This window comes from Podarcis cretensis, assembly GCF_951804945.1.
Source record: "Podarcis cretensis genome assembly, chromosome: 8".
NCBI lineage: Eukaryota > Metazoa > Chordata > Lepidosauria > Squamata > Lacertidae > Podarcis > Podarcis cretensis.
The window spans coordinates 10,625,942-10,643,794 of NC_137177.1; the positions used below are offsets into that span (position 1 = coordinate 10,625,942).

Here is a 17,853-nt window from a genome sequence, read left to right on the forward strand (position 1 = left end):
ATCTTAAAGTGATGCAATAATAATAGTTAGGGAAGAATTGCAATGACCAGTGGAGATCTCCTTGTTTTGTCTTTCTGCTAGATCTACTCATTTCTGCTTCAGTATCTTGTTTCCCAGTTACTTGTGTTTTCCGTGAAGTCCCATTCTACACAACTGTCAGGGACTGTAGTGTGGAGGCACTTTTTCTGAGCCTTCCCAAGGGCAGGAGGACAGTATTGATTTAGAACAGTGGTTTGAAGAAGGGCATAGTCCAGAGTGGAAAAGCTGGGAAATACTAGGTAAGGAACAGCTAGAAGAGGAAACGGCAAGAGAGAGACAGCTGGCAGATTCAGGGTCCTTGGACAGCATTCCTGACACACACACACCCTTCGCCTAAGACTAGAAGGGCTTGGGAAGTGTTAGAACAGAAAGTGCAATGACAACAAGCTCAGATTACCCGAAGTAGGAGTGACGTAAATTAATAGGGATGGAGGGGGTAAACCTTTACTGTGAGCAACACCGTTTTTTAGAGGGATATGCATTCCTTTGTCTCTCACTGTGATAATTAAAGAACTTATCTAGTAAGAACACTCCTTTTGTTTGATCTACTTATTTACTGCCACCGGGGGGAAGGGATCCGATTCCCCGAAATCTGACAGTAACAGAACTTTCATGGCAATCTCTTGAAATGGAAGCACTTTGGGTTTCCAGAGTTCTTAAATGCTTAGCTTCAGAGCACACAGAACAACTCCTCCTTGGGGTTCCTCCCATGCACCTTCTCCAGAATGACCCTAGGAGCCAATCCTCAATGGCCGACTCGCCCCGCTTTCACTCCGATCGGCTCCAATCAGCACAAAGAAGGCTCCTTCTCAGTGGCTTAAAGCACTCCCCTTTCATGATGATTGGGCAGCTCCTGGATGTTGGAGACAGAGATCCTGCTGGGACCCTGCTGCAGAAATAGTAGCGGGTCTTTGACCCCACCCTGACCCTGGACCACTACACCACTGCAGATGGGGCTTGAGAGAGAACCAAGGGACAAGCCATAGGTAAGAGCTCAGGAAGAAGGAGGAATCAGAACCATGAGACAGGACAGGTTGGGGTCTGAAATTGGGGGGGGGGGGGAAGGATGGCACTATTTTCCGATTCTCTTTTTAATTACCCACATGTGGGTCCCCCAAAAATCTTATTTTCCTCCCACCGGTACTTACCCAGGTCGGACATTGTGGCTGCTTAATATCAGCTGATTCTCCATCCTAAGGAAACAAACAGCATCTCAGAGGTGGGCTTGGGACTCACAGGGTTCCCAACAGAGGGCCAGCATCTCCCCACTTTTCCAGCTCCTCTCCGCAATGCCGCCCCCCAGAATACAGCTAAGAACCTGATTAAAGGACATGCCAGCATCCTACACATCTGGATAGGCTGGCTAAACAAAAATGCTTTTAGCAGGTAAAGAGTATATGCCTTAGGCTTAGGGGACAGCGAAAGGCACCTGCCTGGTGTCAAAAGGCAGAGAGTTGCAAAGTTTTGCAATCTTTTTTTTTATATATAAGATATTTATTGAAGTTTTCAAGAATAATACAATGTAAAACAAAACAAAACAAAAAGAAACAAAAAAAATAAAAAAATAAAAAAATAAAAAAAACTAAAAACACATAGAGTTTCCATTTACTTATTTTCTTTTAACTTATTTTCCAGACCTCCTCATACCTCCCTTTCTTATATTCCAGTTCAAATTATTAATTCAGCAAATCCTCACCCTTAGTTTTTACTTATTTCAAAACCTTATTTTCCATATCTCTTGCATTACAGCTGGAAACCACTTAATTTCTATCCAACATCATTCTAACGCAAAGTTTTGCAATCTTTACCAGAACGAAGAAAAATACAGATTGACAAATTTGCCAATTTTGGTTCTCTAAATTCCTTGTTTTCCCAGCATTTGAGTGCGAATTTCTCATTATGAACTCATTTTTGTACATAGTTTTGTCTAATCAACCCCCCCCCCTAAAATAAACCAATCATTTTTGGTACGTTTGCTTTCTCGAACATGCATTTATATACACATTTTAGTATGTGCATTTCTGAACATATATTTTTCCCTGGAGAACTGCATGGCGATGTTTAGGGAAATGTGGATTTTGAAGGGTAACTATGCTTCAGTTCACTTTTAAACGAGAACAGAATCCTTTCCCATAGGAAAACTGGAGAGGCCAGGTTCGTTCTCTGGCTGAGGGACCCTTCACAAGTCCCCTCAATTTGCATTCACTGAATCATTGGACCCTCATTTAACCCCCAAAGGTGGACATGGAGTCCCGGAGCTCTGAGACCAGCCCAGCCCACCAAAGCTGGTCTTCTTCCAAAAACAGTATCTGGGCTGTATCCTGAAGGCCTGTGACTTACCTTGCATGAGAAGGTCTTTTGCTTCCCATAGAGCTGAGGAAAGAGGAAAAACAGCAAAGAATTCATGTGTGAGAAGTTTATTTCTGGCAGCTCTCAACTACCTCCCACAAGCACCAGCTTCCCTTCTTTGACATCCATGGAAAAGTTTTGCAACAGTTTTAAACTGTTGAAGGGCATTTTGTGCATTTTGAACATATGGGAGGAATTGTATGTGCAATGGTTTTAAAATAAAATAAAATCTTCAGACAGTGTATATTTTTAGGACCTATCTGATTTCTATAACTGTAAGTTGTTTTAAACCATTTTAAATGTTTTCATGTTCTAACCTGCCCTTAGGGTTAAGGGCAATGAATGAATGAATGATATAAATCACAGTGAGGAAGACCACGACTGACTGTTGAAGTCATGTTCAGTTTTCTGCTCTGCATACCTGCAATTTCAGGGTCATATTATGGCTGAGGGAATGTCCCTCCCCCAATAACAATACAAATTTTGTGCAACATCTGTTTCCATTTGAATAACTGGACCCCCCCCCATCCCAAACCACTTTATGCCCAAAGTTGGAAATGGAATTCCAGAAGTCTGCCCTCCCTGCCTGCCTCCTAGCCAGATGTTGTTTAATCATCAGCACCATCATTTTATTATTTATACCCCGCCGATCTAGCTGGGTTTCCCCAGCCATTCTGGGCAGCTATCAGAATATATAAAACATAATACAGTGGTACCTCAGGTTAAGTACTTAATTCATTCCGGAGGTCCGTACTTAACCTGAAACTGTTCTAAACCTGAAGCACCACTTTAGCTAATGGGACCTCCCACTGCTGCCGCGTGCTGGAGCCCGATTTCTGTTCTTATCCTGAAGCAAAGTTCTTAACCTGAAGCACTATTTCTGGGTTAGCGGAGTCTTTAACCTGAAGTGTATGTAACCTGAAGCGTATGGAACCTGAGGTACCACTGTAAAGCATCAAACATTTTAAAAAACATCCTCATACAGGGCTGCCTTCAGATGTCTTCAGATGTCTTCTAAAAGTTTTGTCGTTCTTAACTTTTAGAAGACATCTTATGTAGTTTGCAGGTTTTGGAAAGAAAATCTGGTTTTCTCCAAAAGGAGAGATTTCACGCTCCATCCTGTACTTACCATGCTGTAGAAGGCATGATGGTTACCACGGTGGGGTCCGAGTCATCGCTAAAGAAACAGGAAAAAGGATCAAAGAGTTTAGGAGGGAGAAGTTTGGCGCCGCTCCGTTGTGTCAAAGATGGTTGCTTCTTTAGAAAACCTCCATGTCCCTTATTTGACTGGGGCTCTGTTTTCTGCTGTTCACTGAGTCTCTCTGGTGCTTAATTTGCCTTCTGGGGACACCTCATTCAATGTTTTGGTGTGAGATGCTACCGTTGTCATTCAACTCCCCTCCCCAGGGTCTATTCAACATTGGTGGGTTGATGAGATACATCTTCAGGACATGGGAACGTCCAAGGAGGCTGCTGGATGAGGCCAATGGCTCATCTAGTCCACCATCCTTTTCTCACACCCAGATACCTGTGGGAAACCCATGAGCAGGATCCAAGCACAAGAGCAACTCTCCCCTCCTGTGGTTTCTGGAAACTGGTATTCAGAATCATTGCTGCCTCTGACCATGAAGACAGAGGAGAGCCATGATGGCTGGTAGCCATTGATAACCTCCATGAATTTGTCTAAACCTCTTTGAAAGCCAGAAAGCTGGTGGTTTCTCATGTGGAGACAACCCATGAGAATCAATTGGGCTTTCTCCCAGTTTCTCACCCCCCCCCCCCATATTTCCATATCAGTTTGTGATTTGTTTATTTTTAAATCCTCATGAGAATTCATCAGCATTATTGCGACTTTCTCCTAATACAGACATTTCGTACAGAAATTCACAGAATCACAGATTTGCAGAGCTGGAAGAGACCACAGGGGTCAACTAGTCCAACCCCTTGAAATGCAGGAATCTTTCACCCAACCTGGGACTCGAACCCACAACCCTAAGATTAAGAGACACATGCTCTACTGACTGAGCTATGGGATTTTGCCTGATATATACACATCGTGGAAAAGCAATGCCTCTTGTGTAGGCACCAGCTCTTTAGGATGACCCAGTGCCCACATGGACCATTCGTATGCTGGTCAAAAACGTGGCTTTTCAGGAAGGCTTTTGGGATCAGCTGATCTATTGGATCTCCTACTACTACTACTGCTCAGGCCGTATTCAATATCCCTCTGATTCTCCTTCCATTTCAATTTTTTTGGTCATTTTGCATACAACTTTTACATTTTTGGTTAGCCCCCTCAAGACTTATGCAAGATCAAACTTGAAGAGGAGGAGGAGGAGGAGGAGGAGAAGGAGAAGAAGGAGAAGGAGAGAAGAAGGAGAGGAGAGGAGGAGGAGAAGGAGGAGGAGGAGAGGAGGAGAGGAGAAGGAGAAGGAGAAGGAGAAGGAGAAGGAGAAGAGAAGGAGAAGGAGAAGAGGAGGAGAAGGAGGAGAAGGAGAAAGAGGAGGAGAGGAGAAGGAGAGGAGGAGGAGAGGAGAAGGAGAAGGAGAAGAGGAGGAGAAGGAGAAGAGAAGGAGAAAGAGGAGGAGAGGAGGAGGAGGAGGAGAAGGAGGAGAGGAGGAGAAGGAGGAGAGGAGGAGGAGGAGGAGAAGGAGAAGGAGAGGAGGAGGAGAAGGAGAGGAGAAGGAGGAGAAGGAGAAAGAGAAGGAGAGGAGAAGGAGAGGAGAAGGAGGAGGAGAAGGAGGAGAAGGAGAAGAGGAGGAGAAGGAGAGAAGAAGGAGAGGAGAGGAGGAGGAGAAGGAGGAGGAGGAGAGGAGAAGGAGAAGGAGAAGGAGAAGAGAAGGAGAAGGAGAAGGAGAAGGAGAAGGAGAAGGAGAAGGGGAAGAGAAGGAGAAGGAGAAGAGGAGGAGAAGGAGGAGAAGGAGAAAGAGGAGGAGAGGAGAAGGAGAGGAGAAGGAGAAGGAGAAGAGGAGGAGAAGGAGAAAGAGGAGGAGAGAAGGAGAAGGAGGAGGAGGAGGAGGAGGAGGAGAGGAGGAGAAGGAGAAGGAGGAGGAGAGGGGGAGGAGAAGGAGAGGAGAAGGAGGAGAAGGAGAAAGAGAAGGAGAAGGAGGAGAAGGAGAAAGAGGAGGAGAGGAGAAGGAGAGGAGGAGGAGAGGAGAAGGAGAAGGAGAAGAGGAGGAGAAGGAGAAGAGAAGGAGAAAGAGGAGGAGAGGAGGAGGAGGAGGAGAAGGAGGAGAGGAGGAGAAGGAGGAGAGGAGGAGGAGGAGGAGAAGGAGAAGGAGAGGAGGAGGAGAAGGAGAGGAGAAGGAGGAGAAGGAGAAAGAGAAGGAGAGGAGAAGGAGAGGAGAAGGAGGAGGAGAAGGAGGAGAAGGAGAAGAGGAGGAGAAGGAGAGAAGAAGGAGAGGAGAGGAGGAGGAGAAGGAGGAGGAGGAGAGGAGAAGGAGAAGGAGAAGAGAAGGAGAAGGAGAAGGAGAAGGAGAAGGGGAAGAGAAGGAGAAGGAGAAGAGGAGGAGAAGGAGGATAAGGAGAAAGAGGAGGAGAGGAGAAGGAGAGGAGAAGGAGAAGGAGAAGAGGAGGAGAAGGAGAAAGAGGAGGAGAGAAGGAGAAGGAGGAGGAGGAGGAGGAGGAGGAGAGGAGGAGAAGGAGAAGGAGGAGGAGAGGGGGAGGAGAAGGAGAGGAGAAGGAGGAGAAGGAGAAAGAGAAGGAGAGGAGAAGGAGAGGAGGAGGAGGAGAAGGAGAAGGAGAAGGAGAGAAGGAGAGAAGGAGGAGAAGGAGAAGAGGAGGAGAAGGAGAAGGAGAGGAGGAGGAGAGGAGGAGGAGGAGAAGAAGGAGAGGAGAAGGAGGAGAAGGAGAAGAGGAGGAGAAGGAGGAGGAGGAGAAGGAGAAGGAGAGGAGAAGGAGGAGGAGGAGGAGAGGAGGAGGAGGAGAAGGAGAGGAGAAGGAGAGGAGGAGGAGGAGGAGCAGGAGGAGGAGAAGGAGAAGGAGAAGGAGAGGAGAAGGAGAGAAGGAGAGGAGGAGAGGAGAAGGAGGAGGAGGAGGAGGAGGAGAAGGAGGAGAAGGTGAGGAGAAGGAGAGGAGAAGGAGAGGAGAAGGAGAGGAGAAGGAGAGGAGAAGGAGAGGAGAAGGAGAAAGAAAGAGAAGGAGAGGAGAAGGAGAGGAGAAGGAGAAAGAGAAGGAGAGGAGGAGAGAAGGAGAAGGAGGAGGAGGAGGAGGAGGAGGAGAGGAGGAGAAGGAGAAGGAGGAGGAGAGGGGGAGGAGAAGGAGAGGAGAAGGAGGAGAAGGAGAAAGAGAAGGAGAAGGAGGAGAAGGAGAAAGAGGAGGAGAGGAGAAGGAGAGGAGGAGGAGAGGAGAAGGAGAAGGAGAAGAGGAGGAGAAGGAGAAGAGAAGGAGAAAGAGGAGGAGAGGAGGAGGAGGAGGAGAAGGAGGAGAGGAGGAGAAGGAGGAGAGGAGGAGGAGGAGGAGAAGGAGAAGGAGAGGAGGAGGAGAAGGAGAGGAGAAGGAGGAGAAGGAGAAAGAGAAGGAGAGGAGAAGGAGAGGAGAAGGAGGAGGAGAAGGAGGAGAAGGAGAAGAGGAGGAGAAGGAGAGAAGAAGGAGAGGAGAGGAGGAGGAGAAGGAGGAGGAGGAGAGGAGAAGGAGAAGGAGAAGGAGAAGAGAAGGAGAAGGAGAAGGAGAAGGAGAAGGAGAAGGGGAAGAGAAGGAGAAGGAGAAGAGGAGGAGAAGGAGGATAAGGAGAAAGAGGAGGAGAGGAGAAGGAGAGGAGAAGGAGAAGGAGAAGAGGAGGAGAAGGAGAAAGAGGAGGAGAGAAGGAGAAGGAGGAGGAGGAGGAGGAGGAGGAGAGGAGGAGAAGGAGAAGGAGGAGGAGAGGGGGAGGAGAAGGAGAGGAGAAGGAGGAGAAGGAGAAAGAGAAGGAGAGGAGAAGGAGAGGAGGAGGAGGAGAAGGAGAAGGAGAAGGAGAGAAGGAGAGAAGGAGGAGAAGGAGAAGAGGAGGAGAAGGAGAAGGAGAGGAGGAGGAGAGGAGGAGGAGGAGAAGAAGGAGAGGAGAAGGAGGAGAAGGAGAAGAGGAGGAGAAGGAGGAGGAGGAGAAGGAGAAGGAGAGGAGAAGGAGGAGGAGGAGGAGAGGAGGAGGAGGAGAAGGAGAGGAGAAGGAGAGGAGGAGGAGGAGAGCAGGAGGAGGAGAAGGAGAAGGAGAAGGAGAGGAGAAGGAGAGAAGGAGAGGAGGAGAGGAGAAGGAGGAGGAGGAGGAGGAGGAGAAGGAGGAGAAGGTGAGGAGAAGGAGAGGAGAAGGAGAGGAGAAGGAGAGGAGAAGGAGAGGAGAAGGAGAAAGAAAGAGAAGGAGAGGAGAAGGAGAGGAGAAGGAGAAAGAGAAGGAGAGGAGAAGGGAAGGGAAGAGAAGGAGGAGGGGGAGGAGGAGGAGAAAGCATCACCTTGTAGAAGTTAACATAGTCAGGAGAGTTATCAGCATAACCCCCAAAAGAATCGCTCCCACAATGCAGCCAAAAGCGAGCCCTGCGATAACTCCAGAAGTTAGACTTCTAGGCTTCCTCAGCTCTGGAGTCTTTTCTTCTGTGGAGACAAGGAAAGGCAACCGTGAGAATGAGGAAAAGGAAGGATCACAAACTCCTTGCTCCAAATTGTCAAAGCTACTTTGCTTTGGCAAGTGAGAATCAGGTTAAGTTTGCATGGAATTGTAGAGTTGGGAGGGACCACCAAGGGTTATCCAGTCCAACCCCCTGCAATGCAGAAATATCAGCTGAAGCATCCATGACAGGTGGACATCCAACCTTTGCTTAAAAACCTCCAAGGGAGGAGAGCCCACAACCTCCAGTGGGAGACCATTCCATTGTCAAACAGCTCTTACTGCCAGGAAGTTCTCCCTGATGTTTAGTCGGAATCGTCTTTCTTGTAACTTGAAGCTCTTGGTTTAAGTCCTACCCTCCGGAGCAGGAGAAAACAAGCTCACTCCACCTTCCAGGTTAAACATAGAGCCTAGGACTTGCCGATCAGAAGGTCGGCGGTTCGAATCCCCGCGACGGGGTGAGCTCCCGTTGCTCGGTCCCTGCTCCTGCCAACCTAGCAGTTCGAAAGCACGTCAAAGTGCAAGTAGATAAATAGGTACCAGTCCAGTGGGAAGGTAAACAGCATTTCCGTGCGCTGCTCTGGTTCGCCAGAAGCGGCTTAGTCATGCTGGCCACATGACCTGGAAGCTGTACGCCGGCTCCCTCGGCCAATAAAGCGAGATGAGCACCACAACCCCAGAGTCGGTCACGACTGGACCTAATGGTCAGGGGTCCCTTTACCTTTATTTTATCATAAATGTGAGCTGAGTCAGATTTCCTCCCCCGGTTCCCAGTCCTTACCTGTGACCAGTAAGAAGGCCTCACCCACTTCGTTGGCAATCTTTCTAGTCTTGAATATTTCGTAGAGACCAATGTCGTCAAATGTTACATTCCGGATGTGCATGGAGCAATCGAAGCTTGGCGTCTGGCGTCCGTCATAGGCTGCTTTAGGGTAGAATGCAGCTTTTGGGGGTGGGTGATAGAGGAAGATGGGGAAAGATTCGTCTTTTTCCCCTTTTGTCCACAGGCAGGAGATGACGTCTATCATAAGCCCTTTGGGGACAAAGGTGACATCCTGCCCTACCAGGGGGAATTCTGGGTCCAGGCTGACATCAATGGTAATGTTCTGAACAGCTTGCGTCAACAGGAAACATGAACTCAAGATATGACCTAGAGGTGAAGGGGCAGAGAAGAGACAGGGCACAGCTACACTTGACAATTATATCGTTATAACTGCAAAAAAATACCCTCTGGGCAATCTCCCCCCATTTTCTTAAATTGGAGTCCCAAAAATAGTGGTTGTCTTATACATGGGGGCGTGTTATATACGGAAAAATACGGTAAGTCCTGCCCCACATAGTCAATCACATGACGCAGCACACACAAAGCTTTTGAATGGCAGTACCCATCAGTTTTTTGGGGGGAAGCCCCCTCAAATATTTTATGGCAAAGCCCCCATATCTGCTATGACTAGCCCACAATGGCAGGTCCATCTGCTCTACGAGGGGTTGTATCATCGAGAACATGCCTCCCATGGGGGGTCTGATGAGACTGTAGCCCCTTCTTTGGTGGGTTTGAGAAGGACGTTCCCCGACTCCCCCACTCCCAGCACCAATATGGTCAGCATTGGCTATGGTACAGTCACTTCCGAGAAAATGGTTGGTTGGGAGCTAACCAAGCATTTAACTCAGGATCAGCACCGGAGTTTGTTCTTTTCCTCCACCCTCCCAATGGCCTTTCCTTTCATGCCATGTATTTTGGATTGTAACATTTAAGGGCAGGGACTACAGAGGCTGTACTGGGAGCACTTTTCCACCGAAGTGCAGGGTGTAATGAGGAGGAGGAGGGAAAGGTAAACACCAGGAGAAGAACAAGAATCAGGTGGGGTTGGACTAGATGATCCTCAGGTCCCGTTCCAACTATGAGTTCTGTGAGGAAGGTCTGACAAAGTTGCACCCCTGGGAAAAGGGGTTAGTAAGGGGAACATGTCAGAGACATCACCTTGCCAACAAAGGTCCGTATAGTTAAAGCTATGTTTTTCCAGTGGTGATGTGTGGAAGTGAGAGCTGGACCATAAAGAAGGCTGATCGCCAAAGAATTGATGCTTTTGAATTATGGTGCTGGAGGAGACTCTTGAGAGTCCCGTGGACTGCAAGAAGATCAAACCTCTCCATTCTGAAGGAAATCAGCCCTGAGTGCTCACTGGAAGGACAGATCCTGAAGCTGAGGCTCCAATACTTTGGCCACCTCATGAGAAGAGAAGACTCCCTGATGTTGGGAAAGATGGAGGGCATAAGGAGAAGGGGACGACAGAGGACAAGATGGTTGGACAGTGTTCTCAAAGCTACCAGCATGAGTTTGACCAAACTGCGGGAGGCAGTGGAAGACAGGAGTGCCTGGCGTGCTCTGGTCCAAGGGGTCACGAAGAGTCCGACACGACTAAACGACTCAACAACAACAAAGGGGGACATTATATCCTCTTTACATATTTCAAAGAACAGTTGTATTGTTGCACCATGATGTCAGGATTTTGGAGGTGGGTGGGGCATGGCTTGTACTAAGACAGCCAAAGAGTTACATCACCTCGAAAGGGCAATTTTAGATCTTAGTGCCTCTCCATGGAGTCCCAAATAAACTCTCACCTGCTAGAAGCACCAGGGCCCAGCATCTCCCATGGCCACAGGAGGCTCCACCTTTTGGGCACTGTCCACATGATGTTCCCGCCCCTCTTGGAGATAGGAGGGGCTTGGACATCCTGGGAGGATGGCCTTTGTGCCTAGCTGGTTGCCTAGGTTCCTCCTGTGCTCCTTGCCGCCAGCGGCTGGGACCCCCAGCTGAGCCCACCCACTCCCCACCCACCCCAGGCTGTCCTCCTAGGCCCAGGGTGCTTCATCCATAGCTCCCCTCTACTCCCTCCACCCCACCCCACCCTGCAGCAGTGTGAAGCTCCCTGGTAACCGGAAGAGGTCACAAAGCAAAGGACTGAGCCACAGTGTGTGACTGGGGGTAGAGTGGTCCTGTCTGGGGAGGTTCTTCTGAAAGGCAGGCTATACATTTCTACACCAAGCCAGAACTTTTTGCCATTTTGGAGGTGGGGGCAGTTGGTTTTGGTCAGCGACAAGGAGATTCCTCCCCCCCCCCCAATAATTTTTATTAAATTTTATATAATTATAACACACTCTACAACAAAAAAAGAAAAAAAAGAAAAAACAAAAAAGAAGAAAAAGATAAAAGATACATCTATAATAGATAACAACCAACACATAAACCACAAAAACAATCTTAGTTATTTAAAAATCCAATCTTATAAACATATTAATTGACTTCCTCAAATCCCTCCCTTCTTAATTTCCTTGTGTCCGAATGTAACAGTTTTCCAATATCATTATTAATACACAATATTCCAGTTATAATCAAATTTCTTCACTTTTCTTAATGTTCTAAATCCCATTTATTTAAATAAATCGTAGGCCTATTTGGTACTTTCACGTAACTTCTAATTTTTAATATTACAATATTTATTCAAATAGTCTTTAAATTTCCTCCAATCTTCTTGGTATTCCTCTTCTTTCTGGTCACGGATTCTTCCAGTAAGCTCCGCTAGCTCCATGAAGTCCATCATCTTCATCTGCCATTCTTCCACAGTTGGTAGTTCTTGTGTTTTCCACTTCTTGCCTAGTAAAATTATTGTGATTCGGGATCGAAATGCCTGTCATTGATCCTACAGACCACAAGGAATGTTTTGGTGGCTTGCATCCAGAACTTTGGGGGGAAATATCACAAATGATATTTAAAAATTGGATTTAAATGCTGGAGGCGGGGCAAGGCAAGTTGGCATTTTGATGCCGCTGGCATTGGGCAGAAGTTGTCAAAGATTTGCATGCATGAGCAGCGCCCAGCCGATGGGAACTTAAAGTTTGCAAGGCACTCCAGGGACAGCAGGTCCAAGGCAGGTTTAAAGGGGAGAGAGAGAGAGAAAGAGAGAGAGATGTCCCAATGTCCCAGGGACATTATTTACAATGAATTTAAAAAAAATATTAAAATATAACTTTAGCAAAAAACCAGAGGCATTCTTTTTTTTCTTCTGCATAATTTTTATTGTTTTTTAAATCATAACAAACAAGAAAGTAAAACAGTTTACGCCTTGTTATCACAGATGTCTTTCTATAAGACTTCCTTCAGCTTCCCCTGAAATCATCCATACCCTAATTTAACAAATTCACACAAATCCTAGCTTATATTGACATTATTTTCTCTTTCCTTCTTTTTCTCTTTAGACAATATTCCAACCTTTTCACAGAGCTTTTTTAAACCCAACTAGCGTTATCTGACCTTCACTTATATTTTCCAGATATTCCACAAATTTCCCCCAGTCCTCAATGAACCTTTGGTCTTTTAAATATCTAATTTTCCCCATCAATCTGTCCATCTCCGCGTATTCTAGTAGTTTTGCTCTCCATTCCTCAAGCGTCGGTATGTTCTGCTGTTTCCAATTTTGGGCCAATAGGACCCTTGCGGCCGTTGTTGCATATTGAAAGAATTTACTGTCATTGTTCTTTATATCACTTCCTGCTAGGCCTAACAGAAAAGCCTCCGGCTTTTTCCCAAAGTTATATCTTAATATACTTTTCATTTCATTATATACACTTTCCCAAAAGCCTTTGACCTTTCTGCAGTCCCACCACATGTGGAAGAAGGATCCCTCTTTTTCCCTGCATTTCCAGCATTTATTGCAAGTTTTATATATTTTTGCTAATTTTGCAGGTGTTATATACCAACGGTAAAACATCTTCATGAGGTTCTCTTTTAACGTTATGCAAGCTGTAAATTTAAGATTTTTTTTCCAGAGTTTCTCCCATTCTTCATAGTATATATTATGGCCGATGTCCCTTGCCCAATGAATCATCACAGACTTCACTTCCTCATCTATCAAGTTATACTCTAATAGCATATTATACGTTTTAGAAAGAATTTTGTAATCATTGTTTATTATTTCAGTCTGGAATTTAGATTCTTTATCCGCGTATCCTCTCTCTTTAACGTCTTGTCTAAACATTTCGTTTATTTGGAAATAGTGTAACCAATCATAGACTTTTTCTTTAACCTGGTCATATGGTTTCAGTTTCCATGTCCCCCCTACTTTTGTTAACAATTGTTCATAAGTTATCCAATCACCTCTCATGTTTACTTTTTTCACGCTCATAACTTCCAATGGGGATAGCCAGTGTGGTACTTTAGGTTCTAGTAAAAATCTATTCCTCTCCCAAACTTCCATTAGGGGGCCTTTAAAAATATGTGTTGCGAAACCCTTGTGCTTCCTCTTCCCCTGCCATAAGTACGCATGCCATCCTGCTCTATTGTCGAACCCCTCCAGGTCTAATAGTTCCTTATTTTCCAATTTTATCCACGTTTTCACCCAGCAAAGGCACGATGCCTCATAATATAATTTCAGATCTGGCAGAGCGAATCCCCCTCTTTCTTTAGCTTCTGTTAACAATTTAAACTTAATCCTTGGTTTTTTGCCCTGCCAGACATATTTTGAGATTCCTCTTTGCCACTCTTTAAATATCTTAGTGCCCTTGATTATCGGTAAGTTCTGGAACAGAAATAACATTCTCGGGAGAACGTTCATCTTAATTAAAGCTATCCTACCCCAGAATGACAATCTCAGCTTCCCCCACCTCTCCAAGTCCTTTTTTATCTCTTTCCATACCTGCTCATAGTTATTCTTAAATAGGTCTATATTTTTCGGGGTTATCCATATTCCTAGATATTTTACCTTTTTGGCCACTTCTATTTCTGTTTGTTGTTGTAATTCCTCGATTGCCTTCGAATCTAAATTCTTCACCATTATTTTAGTCTTTCTTTTGTTTAACTTAAAACCAGCCACCTTACCAAATTGATCCAGTTCTTCCAATATCTCTTTTATTGAGTTCAGCGGGTCTTCTGTTGTTATTACTAAATCGTCTGCGAACGCCTTAACTTTATATTCATTTTGACCAATTCTAATCCCTTTTATTTTCTTATTTTGTCTTATTGAGTTCAGAAGTACTTCCAGTACTATTATAAATAGCAACGGGGAGAGTGGGCAACCCTGTCTTGTACCCTTCGCTACCATTATTTCTTCTGACACCACGTTGTTTATAATCAATTTGGCCTTTTGCTCCGTATAGATTGCCTTTATTCCGTTGAAGAAGTTCATACCGACCTCCATATATTCTAGCTGTTTTAGTAAAAAGTCCCAAACTATATTATCGAATGCTTTCTCTGCATCCACGAACATCATTATGGCTTGCTTATCATACCTGGCAGACAAGTATTCTATAGAATTTATTATATTTCTAATATTATCTTTCATTTGCCTGCCTGGCAGAAAGCCCGCCTGATCTCCATGGATATATTCTGACCATATGTTTTTAACTCTACTTGCCAGTATTCCTGCGAAAATTTTATAATCAACATTTAACAGCGAGATCGGCCTGTAATTCTTAACTTGCGACAGATCTGAGTCTTGTTTTGGGATTAAAGTAATGAAAGCATCCTTCCAAGTATCTGGTATTTCTTTTTCTTTCAAAATATTATTCATTACTTCTCTCAGTGGTGCCAGTACAGTATTTTCCATTTCTTTATAGTAGCTTGCCGTGAAGCCATCTGGGCCCGGGGCTTTCCCTCTTTTTAAATCTTTAATTGCTAATTTTATTTCTTCTGTCTCTATTAGGGTGTTTAATTGCTCTTTTTTCTCTATTGGAATCTTCTGAACCTGCTTATCTTTCAAAAATCTTTCTATTTTTCTCTGGTTAAATCTCTCTCTATTTTTATATAATCCTCTGTAATAATCCAGAAAAACTTTCCTTATTTCCTTGGGGTTAGTTATTTCTTCTCCGTTCGCTACAATTTTATTTATTGTGCTTTGTTCCTTTCTTTTCTTGGTTTGCCATGCCAGAAGCTTCCCTGACTTGTTCGCAAACTCAAACGTTCTTTGTCTTAGTTTTTTTATGTTCCACTCTACTTCCCTATTTATTATTGTTGCATACTGGGCTTGCAGTACTTTAATATTTTCTTTTATTCTCTTATTATTAGGTTTTTTAACTAATTTCCCCTCCAAGTCCGTTATCTGTTTCAGAATGTCCTTTTTCCCTTTATCTCTTCCTTTATTTTTAATGGCATTCTGCTGGATAAAAAAGCCCCGCATCACTGCCTTACCCGCATCCCATACCACCTTAGTATTGGTGCCAGAGGCATTCTTATTAGGGCTAAATGATGAAGAAATTAATAAAAAAGATGTAAATTTATTTATGTATGCCACAACGGCAGTGAGAATCCTCTTGGATCAAAGGTAGAAGCAGCAAGAACTCCCTACATTGGAAGACTGGAGAATAAAAATGGTAGAATTTGTGGAGTTGGCGAAGCTGACGGGGAGGATCAGGAACCAGCCCGAAGAAAAATATCAAAAGGACTGGAGCAAATTTATTTATTATTTGAAAGAAAACTGTACTCATTTAAAAACGTTTGTAGCATTAACGTGAAATGTTTTGTAACGTGAAATTATGATGCCGATTTATAAATCAGAATGTGATTTCTTAAGGTGATTATAGATAAAGAAGTGCTTACGGGAATGTGAAAGATATGTTATAGGCTATAGGGGTGTCAGAAAGAGAGGTAGAAGGAAGTCAAAGCTCACTTTGAGCAAATAAGATGCTGTGAATATGAGTATTGAATTAAAATGAAATATGGAAAAATCCAATAAAAATTATGTTGGGGGGGGGAGAGAGAGAGATAGATAGATGTGAATTTCAGGACATTGGACAGCTCTGGGAAGGGGAGAAGCCTAAGACAGCTAAGGCATTTGCAATTTCTCCCCATCTGTACATTATCTCAGTGCATTTTAAATCGACTTTCTTTTTGGTGTGATTCTTTGGCCAATAGCCGTATGCTCACCGGAACAAATTAATATGCAGTCCATCAGGCAAGGCTTTTTCCATCTGCCTTGCCCTTCAGTCTCTGCTTCTCAACTGTATTATTTTATGCACTGTGACTTGCCGTTGTTTTTACTGATGATGGTTTTGTTGTTGTCTAGTCGTTTAGTCGTATCCGACTCTTTGTGACCCCCTGGACCAGAGCACACCAGGCACTCCTGTCTTTCACGGCCTCCCGCAGTTTGGTCAAACTCAGGCTGGTAGCTTCGAGAACACTGTCCAACCATCTCATCCTCTGTCATCCCCTTCTCCTTGTGCCCTCCATCTTTCCCAACATCAGGGTCTTTTCCAGGGAGTCTTCTCTTTTCATGAGGTAGCCAAAGTATTGGAGCCTCAGCTTCAGGATCTGTCCTTCCAGTGAGCACTCAGGGCTGATTTCCTTAAGAATGGATGCGTTTGATCTTCTTGCAGTCCATGGGACTCTCAAGAGTCTCCTCCAGCACCATAATTCAAAAGCATCAATTCTTCGATGATGGTTTAGAAATTATTTATTGTAATTGTCAAGAGTGGGTTTCTGTTTAATTTTTATATGCTGATATTTAATAGTCCACACTGTTCTAATGGATTGTTGAATATGACTTTATTTGATATTGGTTGCTTATTTCAAAGTTATGTTTTATTATCACATTTTTGTATTGGATTAGATTTTTACAATATCTTTATTGTCATTGACCCATACAGAACAATGAAATTGAAAAATCTACATAAGACATTCAAAATCCCCTAAAAACTCTGAAACCCCGTTTTAAAATGCAATATACTACAGAGACTTCTTATACTGCATTTAGAACCAGAATTGCATTTGGGTAGAAACTGTTTCTCAGGCGGCTAGTCCTAGTCTTTATAACCCTATACCTTCTTCCAGAAGGCAGAAGCTGAAAGAGATCATTTCTGGGGTGCACACTATACTGCGCTATCTCTGCAGCTTTCTTATAGCACCTAACAGCATATATTTAATCCAAGGTGGGAAGAGTGCACCCAATTATTCTCTCTGCAGTCTTTACAACCCTGGACAGCATTGTTTTTTCCCCGGCCGTGCAGCTCCCAAACCACACACACATACCATAAGTTAATACACTCTCCACAGTACAATGGTAAAATGCCATCAACAGGTCCTTTGAGAGATTGTTTTTCCGGAGGATTCTCAGAAAATATAACCTCTGCTGTGCTCTCTTCATCTGGTCTTTGCTGTTTTCTCCCCAGGTTAGGTCATCTCTCAACTCCATTCCCAGAAATCGAAACACTGAGACCTGTTCCACGCACTTCCCCTCAATAATAAGTGGCTGAATATTCAATTTACATTTCCTAAAGTCCACAATAATCTCTTTTGTTTTATTTAAGGAGTAAGTTGTTTTTCCTGCACCACTCCCCCAACTGCTCAACTTCCTTCCTATAGGCCGTCTCCCCCTCTCCAGCCGTAATTAAACCAACCACCGTTGTATCATCTGTGTTATAAGGTTGTTATGTACTGAGTTGCATAGGATCCAAAATGCAGCAGTCTGATTGGTCCTAGAAGACTGCAGCAGTATGATTGGTCCGCAAGAGCCACCCAATCCAGCTCCATCCAGGTGGAAGTGAATCCACAACCTGATTGGCCTACAGGAGAATCCCGGAATTAGCCAATCACGTGCAGCCCATTGTGTACATAATGTATATAAAGCATATACTGTGGGGGAGCTTCCATTCTTCCTCACCACTATGAGCTGGATAAAGAGCATGAAATCCACTCTAGACTCCGAGTATATTTCAAAGGTGTACATTCCTTGAAAACCGCCTTGGGTATAGTAAAATAGAAAGGTGGTATAAACATTAAATGTGAAATGAAAATGAAATATTATCTATTTGGAGCGTCAGCCAAAAAGGCTCCCAGGGGAGGGTCGTCCAGACCAACATCCCGCCTGCAGCACTGAGAAACCCTGTGATGTGGCCTTAGC

The 17,853-nt window shown here is 44.5% G+C and overlaps 1 protein-coding gene and 1 long non-coding RNA gene across 2 annotated transcripts in view; both read right to left on the reverse strand.

The window, feature by feature from the left end:
• LOC307221389 overlaps nt 1–17,853 on the reverse strand; it is a 188,619-nt gene that overhangs the window by 93,350 nt on the left and 77,416 nt on the right. The window lies entirely within an intron of this gene.
• On the reverse strand, nt 1,184–10,801 carry LOC307221310 (uncharacterized protein; the record flags this gene model as incomplete). The annotated part of the gene is made up of 6 exons (XM_079985749.1): nt 10,586–10,801; nt 8,745–9,113; nt 7,812–7,950; nt 3,518–3,565; nt 2,380–2,412; nt 1,184–1,232 (listed from the first exon to the last, which is right to left on the reverse strand). Exons 1-6 carry the CDS (start codon nt 10,695–10,697, stop codon nt 1,184–1,186), a joined length of 750 nt encoding a protein of 249 aa, XP_079841875.1. The 5' UTR covers nt 10,698–10,801.